This window comes from Lissotriton helveticus, chromosome 1_1 (genome assembly GCF_964261635.1).
Source record: "Lissotriton helveticus chromosome 1_1, aLisHel1.1, whole genome shotgun sequence".
In the NCBI taxonomy this organism is placed as follows: Eukaryota; Metazoa; Chordata; class Amphibia; order Caudata; family Salamandridae; genus Lissotriton; species Lissotriton helveticus.
The window spans coordinates 1206183063-1206191970 of record NC_136057.1 but is presented as its reverse complement, the minus strand read 5'-3'; the positions used below and the strand labels follow the sequence as shown (position 1 = coordinate 1206191970).

At 43.5% G+C, this 8908-nt stretch overlaps 1 protein-coding gene across 2 annotated transcripts in view; it reads left to right on the top strand.

The window, feature by feature from the left end:
* Positions 1-1286: 1286 nt before the first annotated feature.
* The window catches only part of IL17REL (interleukin 17 receptor E like), a 705004-nt gene continuing 697382 nt past the window's right edge, over positions 1287-8908 (top strand). The window contains exon 1 of one of the 2 annotated variants that reach the window (XM_078679543.1): positions 1287-1455. Coding sequence is in view for 1 of the 2 variants with exons in the window: in XM_078679532.1 (XP_078535658.1) it covers positions 1354-1455 (102 nt within the window). In the remaining variant the exon portion in view is untranslated. The remainder of the gene's footprint in view (positions 1456-8908) is intronic. The other variant, XM_078679532.1, reaches the window with a different exon arrangement.

Sequence of the window (8908 nt, the reverse complement as noted above, 5' to 3'; positions counted from 1 at the left end):
TGCAGCAGGGTGTCTTTGAGACACCCCTGCACCCTTGAAATAATTCTCAATTTGCGATTAGCAAATTGCGAATCACAAATTGAGAATTATTTCACAATTATTCCTATGGGCCTCCTGGCCCATAGGAATGCATGGGAAATTATTCCTTAATTGTGAATTCGCAAATTGCAAATTCGCAAATAAGGAAGACTAAGAAATAGCTAAAAAATAGCGATTTTCTACATACATTCCATTTTGCGATTTCTAAATAGCGATTCCTTAAAAATCGCTATTTAGAAATCGCAAAATGGAATCTTGATACATCTACCCCCTAATCTCCTCTAGCTCCTGCATTAATCTCACCAACCATGTGTCCACCCACACTGAGGATCAGAACCCATAATTATTACTTTAATCCTCCATAAAAAACTGAAATGACTACATGGAACGGTTTTCTTTGAACACTCACGACTAACCATTAACACTGAACCAACCTTTACCCTTGGGTTCCGGAGCAGCGTGCTGCCCGGCGTAAAGCACTTCGATGCCTCACCAGGGATAGTGAGCGCTATATAAATGCAATTACAATTACATATGCGAAAGGATGTATTACCAATACTTGTTTTTCGACTATTTTTGTTGTTTAGCAGATACATGAATCGAATTAGACACTGTCAGTAAAGGACTATACGCCGCTGACCCTTTCATGCTGTGCTTCGCTCACCGAAGAGGTGCAGTAGACGCTCTAGAATGCAGTGGGAACAATTTGTAAAACCGCTCCGACAAGTTATTAATGCATGAACTACTTTCTCGCTATGGCTCAGTAGAAAAATATTTTGCAGTGTTTTTCGAATCGTTATTTATTGCAAATATTTCACTTATGTCGCAAGCAAGCGCTGTCTTGTTTCTGTGGGCTAGAACATCGGTGGGAAGTTCCCGAGTGTTTTTTTGTGGTCGAGGGGCCTGGCCCAGGCAAGGGAATCCCTGCTGTCAGCGTGATTAACCACCGGGCTCATAACTGAGAAATGCCACCCAAAATTGGTTCGGTGCAGCGTTTTGGGGGAAAGTGTGTGAGCTTGGACAGACTTCATGTCTGCAGCAAAGAATCCATAATATCGTCAGTCCATGCACCTGAGAAACCCACTGCCTTCTAATTTGTGATTCACGAGTCCCGGCAGAAGTGCAATAAAAATATTTTTGAGGAACAAAGTCAATCAAATCCCTTTTGGGATTTCCCGTTCACCTAAATGCAGGAAGGGGCGGGGCCCGGCTCCTCATTCAAAGACTTAAGCAGCGCTGCAGCTGGTACTGTGGGAGAACGCGCGCGCCGACGAGCCTCTGCATCTCCTCGGACTGGGCTGCGAACCTTCGAGGATGTTGGCGGAGGCAATTAAATTCCTCATGGTGCTAATCTTAGGTGCTGGTGACTGCCAGATAATGCCCAGAATTCAACAGTGCGGGCTCACTTGTTCTCAGGTAAGTCAGTCTTGGCTCAGCATCTATAACGCCACAGCTGGTTTTAGTTCAAACTTTCAGTATTTAAAATCGTATATATGATGATTAGTTGTGATGTCTGTGTCATTGAGAAAGGTCAGGCTATGTAGGTGCATCCATTTGAATTCTTGGCATATTCAAAGCGGCGCGCTGACTATCTGGCTCATTTGCGAGTGTGACCTGCAGTTCAGGAGTTCAATTCCCGAGAGAGCCAACTGGGTCTTCTATCTTTCCAAAGTCGATAATAGAGTAGCATTAAAATAGGTAATGTAGCACGTGTCCTTCACAGCGCTTCCATACAGTAAAGAACCCTGCTCTACAACATTGTATAAAAAAAGTTGTTGTGAAATGGCAATATATAGCATGGTATGTAAGAGATTGTTGCTAGGAGTTCAGCACAAAATATACACACTTTTCTGCTGTCTAGAATGATGAAACAACGTTGTCATAGTACCATTATTGCGTGTGTGTTTACGATTATTGTATGCATGTATATGTGTTTGTATTAAATGCTAAATATAGCAAGGCATGTTTACACCCGAGGCGCGCCCACCATTCCACAGTAAGATCGCAGGTCAGCGTTGTATTGTTTTTGTACTGAAGCATTTGTATAGTACTTACTACCACTATTTGAGGCACTGGGAGCATACTTGTGGTCATAGCACCGTGTAGAGTGTGTGGTTGGAAAGATATTGTCCTTGGAGGGTATCTTGCAAGGGTTTTCAAGTGGAGCATGATGGCTACTGAAGATGCGGTCAATGGTGCCGGAGCAAATGTTAGGGGTTTGGGGGGTGGGGGGTGCTGGCCTTTAACGTCACCACACTAAAGGAACAGGGGATATGCGTCAGGCTCTCTTTGAAAACACAACACATGCTGCTCAAAGAAAAACACTTGCTCAGGTTTTACGGGGGTGCTGGAGCACCTCCTGCACCCCTAGTGCCACCTCTACTGGGTGCAGATGCAGCGCTTGGAGGTGTGATGGATGAGAGAATGGGAGAGAAACATACACATACTATGGTTTTCTGGAAGCTCTGCAGGTCCCTTTATTATCGTTGTACGTTTTTGTAACATACTCACCCCAGTGTCCTACGTTGACACCGGGAGGGGGTTGTCCACTCTCAGATCCTATGGACCTGGGACAGGTTACAGGTATGGAAGAGCGAAGTGAGTCGAGTAGTGAATTAGTATGTGATATCATGATGGGGCATAGAGATTATTTTAGACTGAGACAGGGAGAAGCGTTTGAATGACTAAAGGCACATTATTAATTGTGTGGTTTGAAGTAGGCGGTAGGTAAACATTATTTACAAAGGTATTGATCTGTGAACATAAGCATCTCATCAGCCAAGAAGTGGGTCTTCAGGTGTTGCATGTTAGTAGGTATTTCTAATTATGAGTGGAGAGGAATATTTTGTTGACGGAATGGCTTATTTATGATATCCCATCTGTATGTCAGAACCATTGCTAGGCCTTGGTGTATGGACAGATACCTCCATCATGTGACGGGTCCCTTCTTGTCGTGATCTGCTGACTAGGACAGTCTCATAACTCTGGGCTGTACATTTACTGATGTGCGAGTTTCTGTTCCAGGGTTTGTCTCAGGGTCAGCAGTTGATATCGTTATCTCAGGAGCAGCTAGATTTTCATCTCTCTTCTTTATTTGTTCCAAACCACGTCAAATTTTACTGGCAAGCATTTCCAAATCTTGGCTGCTGGGACCAAGAAAGCAGATTCTCCTATGGATTTCCTTTTGAAAGATGGCATGAAAATCCGAGCTAGCATAGAGGAGTCTTTCCTCAGCATACTGGATCGGTTGTAGCATGCCTATGATGGAACTGGGTGCCTCAGTATAGGCTATTGGCATAATTGAGCTTGGAGATCACAAGTGTGAGGACACCTTGTAGATGTTGTTGGTCACCAAATTATGGAAAGATGTATCACAGCGTTTTTTGTTTTATAGAAGATGTTTCTAATGACCTTATTGACATGTGGTAATAGGTATACCTCTGCGGACATCATCACTCCTAGGCTCCTTGGCGTGGATGGTCGGATATGAAGCTCCTTGGTCCATAGAGCCATAGAATGGTGTTTCTGCTGTTGTCCACAGGACATAACCTCTGTTTTTGTGGTCTTGAACATGTGTGGCTTACTGGTAAGCCAAGCACCTATGGCTCAGAGGTGGATGTAAGGCCTTGACTTCTAGAGGTCTTCTGGGCCATCCAAGCTCAGGATGATTTCTGTATCACCTGCATAGTTGTAACACATAAGGTTAACCAAACTGAATATGTCTGGTAAGGGAGTTTTGTAGATGTTGAATATAAGATGAGAGATGATGGATTCATTAGGAACACCACAATATTGAGTGTGGGGGCAAATACGAAATGTATTGGAATATCGGGATTTTCTCTGTCTGCATATGTGTATTTGGAATATATATGTTTTTAATTGTTATGATATAAGCTGAAAATAATAAACATACTATTAATTAAAAAAGAAAAGCTCCAGTGGGAAAGATCCTGGCTCCAGTGTCTTGTTAAGTATTTGTATACTTCTGGCTACCTCTCCCGCACAGGTTGTCTAAGGAATATCCTTGGATAATTTTGCAGTGCTGTGTCTGAAGGTGATCCTGGTGGTCTGCCTACATTGATAATGTTACAGAATGTATTTTTAGAGAGGCTGTAGTTGCTGAGGGATGGCAAATAGGTGGCGTTCATCTTTACAGGGAATTCTGTCATGTTGGAAGTGTGTTGGGTGTTTTGCCTATAAGGTAGTTTCCTAGATTTTCAGTTGAAATCCATTCCAATTCAAGAACACAGCGTACTCATTCCTATTTATGTTATGTAGGTTGCGCGTCTGTTGGAAATTACCTTTTCCCAGTTCTTAATGGCTTCTGCTGACTCCAGTTTATGTCATATGGTTTTTTAGCATCTACTAAACTGCTAAATAATTCCAACTAGAATTTCCACCAAGGAAGAAGCGTTTGGTACAGCTTATTGCAGTAAACCTCCACAAACCAACACATTCACAATTCATAGCGATGACAACCCCTCAGTTTCAGAGCCTCTCAACTATATGATCCTATGGTTTTTAAGTGCTACAAAATGCACATGGGGGAAGCTGCATAGACACCCTCCTAATACAAGGGGGTGTGATAAGGTTAATTATTTCTGCAGAGCTGAAATAAAAAAGAGAAGCAAATGTAAACTTTATGATGAAACTTCTTCACTATATTTTCTTATTTTCACTCTTTTTGAATATTAAGTAACACGTGCCAACACTTAACTAATCATAACATCAACACAACTAGTCAAATATTTCTTGCACATCTTGTATGAAAATAAATAACTTCAATAAAAAGAAACTACTGATCGTATTATAACTGAGCAAAACTCAACCGTACATTAGAAAAATGAACTTCTGATGATAGGCTACATTGTATTGACGGTTGTATGGTTCTTTAAACCCCTGTCTAGGTTCCAACATACTTTCAGTGGACCGGAGCAAGCTACAACATTGTTTTTTTTACCAAGACTGAGAGGTCACCTGGTTGAATATGGTCTTTGATTCTCTGCCCCAGTTGGTTTAAAAAGCATTACTAGCAACTTCTTGCCCTCTAATGTAAGGTTAACAACCTAAATGTATATTATGTGAAAGACATGAGCTCATGTAGCTGTAGCATTTCACACAAGACTTCACAAACCTATTGAAATCACTACAAATATATAATATTACAGAATGGATACATTATTGGAAAAGTTGACATCACATTTCAGTGTTCTTGGCACGTTTGCTAAACTGTGAGAAGTGCATTGTTTCTTATAGTTTAGCCCTTCCAGAAGTGGTGAACATTTTTAACAACACTGCATAATTCGAGGCATTGGTAGATACATCAGACAGCTGATTATGCATATCATGAGGTGGATGTGGGATTAAAGGCAGAACAAAAAGGCACATTTTTTAGGTTAAAACCTACCGGCAGTGCAGTTTTTATATGCTTGTAATCCTTTGGAAGGAAATCCCTATGCCGTGCATAACATCGGCATCAACAATATATATATATTTTTTTAACTTTTAGGTCAAAAGTGGCAAAAAAGTGAGAAAGGTAGAAACAAAATGTGAGAAAATCAAAGTGTGAGATAAAGTTCAGCGAGAAACAGATACATAGTTGTAAAAGCAACCTTACCTAAATCCATACTTTACTGACCAGATCCGTGCCCCTCATTACAGCCATGCTATTAAAGATAAATGTATCTCCACTATTGATGCAGAGTTTAGTATGGCCGCTTAGAGGCAGCAGAGAGGAAGTTCGGGCAGACCTTCAGCAAACTACGAGAAATATGAGAATAGCAAAGACCAACAAGATCAGGACATTATTCGCTTCCCTCTTTCGTTTTTTGAATTCCCACTGTTAGTCACTCGTTTGGACTTCGTTTTATAACTGAAGGTGTTAATTCCAGCTTGTTGGACATCTCCTGGCATGCGTAGAGCGGGTAATGAGGCAGAAATTCCCATCAATCTTGTGAAAGTGTGTTTGCCACTACTAACGCGTGTCGGCGTTGTCACTTAAGGAGTTTGGACAGTGTAGCGTAGACGTTTACGTCAGCCTTAAGACGCGTTGTGCCAGTTCATGCAGCATGCTCTACCACAACAGTTTCCTTTCAAAGGAGGTCTGTAAAGAAGCTTTTTTGTGCAGCAGTTGCTACGGTTTAGTAATGATGGAAAATACGGAAACGCAATTGAAATATCAAAAGGAGTAGTTACGCAGCTGGTTAAAGCACCACAGACAAGTGAGTGTACGGAAAACGCCTACAGCAGTCCAGAATCACTCTACTGGAGTAAGTCATCATAACTCAATGAAGCCGGCTCTGAATGTGCTCCATTAGTTACCGGTGAAGTCAAGGATCAATAGCAAAGTTTAAAAAAAAAAAATCTTTATTTTCATTTTCACAATGTATAAACAAACATTGATCAAACATACATTTCAGCCAGTAGTGCAGAGTACATTCCACAAGGTTGAGCTCATATAAGCAATGAGTGGTACGGTTATGATTCAATCACAGCATGTCAGTAACCCAGTGATTCAATGTAGCAATAGGATCCTACCCAATACGTCACACAGGATCATAGTGGTGAAAGAATGTCACATTTCTAAAGCAACTAGAAAATACGCATAACCCTGCAATAATATATTGCTCAACCCACACCTGTACGCTCTAACTCATCCTGAGAATCATCAGTATCATTAACGCCCAACAACTACTGGCGGTATGGACCCCATATATCTTTGGGTGCCTCGATGGCATCAAATCATTATAATTTTCAGATTGGGTGGAGCAGTATGCCAAAACTTTCTTCCACCCCTCAACAGTAGGCAAGGGGCCTCTCAACCACCGCATGGCCACCCTCCTCTTGGCCAGAAGTAGTCCTAGTGCTGCCAGCTTGCGAACTCCCTTTGGAATCTGTTTGTCATACCCCGGAAGAGCCACTAATCGAGTCTCCGTCAACTCAGAATCTAGCATTTTGGAAAGGACCTTAAATCCCTTGCTCCAAAAATTACGTATGCCTGGACATTCCCAAACTAAATGCGTAAAGTGTGCATTGGTCGCAGAACATCTCTGACATTTATCATCCTCCCTCTATCCATATCTATGTAGATGTGCCGGTGTGTAATATGTTCTATGAATATACTTAAAATGTACAGACCATGCCTGCCATTCAAGGAAATTGACTTAATGGTAGTAAAACACCAATACCATTGTGCCTCTAAGATAACCATACCAAGCTCCTCCTCCCAGTCTTGTTGAAATTATTGTTTGTTCTACTCACAGGGAACTTTAAATGAAGAGTAAAGCATGGTTAAACCACGTTGTGGAGACTGTGCCTGCAGAAGGTACGTCAGTGACGACATCTCTATCGGTTCACCCATATCGGAACACAACAGTACACTCAGAGCACTACGAAATCTATGATACTGAAATGTATCCAGTGCTGTAACCCCATCTGTATGCAGTGATGCTTGTTCCCATGTTTTAACAGTTCCATCATGGAATAAATCACCCATTTGCTTAATACGCAGCTTAGCTAGTTTGTTCATTGTAGCTCTATCCCCCCCTGTGGAAGCCATTCACACCATTGTATCGGCAATGTAAGAGAATATATTAATTTTAACTGGTTTGTTGGCAATTTTAGAAAGGTGGTGTCCAGTGCAATTGACATGATCTATCACGCGTAGAGAGATCCGTGCTGCACCAGTTAGCAGGTTAGGCAGGGGTACGGGGGATACCATATTTAGTTCGATGAGATGATACAGTAAAATCGGAGGACCTTGTATCCACCCGTAAACATGCAAGGTCTGTGCAGCTCTTTCGATCAATAGCAAAGCTATCTGCAACTTACTGAAATCCGACTGGAAGAAAGGATCAGGGTAGCTTCAGAAACCCTAACCCTCCTGTTTCACCAGGAGCCCATGTTAAAGGGATTGCGGCTGGTATCTAAATGAACTGTGTGTCTAAATGTTGAATTTTTGTGGCTCAGTTAGTGCTTTTGTTTTTATTCCTATTTTAGATATCACATAAGGGCATTATCTGAAAGAGACACGTTAGTGATAGATTCCTTACCTTAGAATATCCCCAGGCGTCAGACTGGATCCGGAAAATTTTGCGTAGCAATACCCCTGCCTCGGCAGGCGTCGTCCGCGTCTCAGCGTCCGTCGTCAGCGTCGTTAGTGCCGGAATGACGTCGTCTGAGTACTTAGACGCCGCCCTCGCGCGCTGACGTCAGTTCTTCTTTTTTCCGCGCCAGCTAGCGCAGATCCGGAGAACCTCTACCCCTTAGTCACTTTTTGACTAAACTTTTTTGATCTTTTGATCTGTTTTTCTCGAGTCGCTTCTACTCCTACGGTGCCGGTCGGGATGCCCGGGTTCAAACCCTGTTCCAAGTGTGGCCGCATGATGTCGGTTACCGATCCCCATCGCCGATGTCTTCAGTGTCTAGTCCTCGACCACGACGACCGAACCTGCTCCGACTGCTGGGCCCTGACGTCTAAGGCTAGGCGGGAGTTGTCCCGCAAGAGGCTTGAGCTCCGGCAGTCGGCCCGCACCATTCGAGGTCCCGGTCCCACAGGAGGTCGAGGGACCGGTCGCGGTGTCGGAGCCCTCGTAGCTCTCGTAGCTCCGGGAGTCGGCATCGGTCTTCAGGATCCAGGTAAGAGACATGAGAGGTCGGAAAGGCGTCATCGCTCTTCCAACCCACCCCCACCCCGACGCTCGCGCGATGCGGCCGGGGGATCGGGTGACACCACCAACGCTGGTCTGACAGAGTCGCGGGCGTCACCACCTGCCCCATACCTTCCGGTCCCTGGGCACGGTGCGACGCCTGAGGAGGTCGAGCGGTACCTCATGGCCATGAGGTCTCTCCCTCCTCCGCCGGGCTCCGT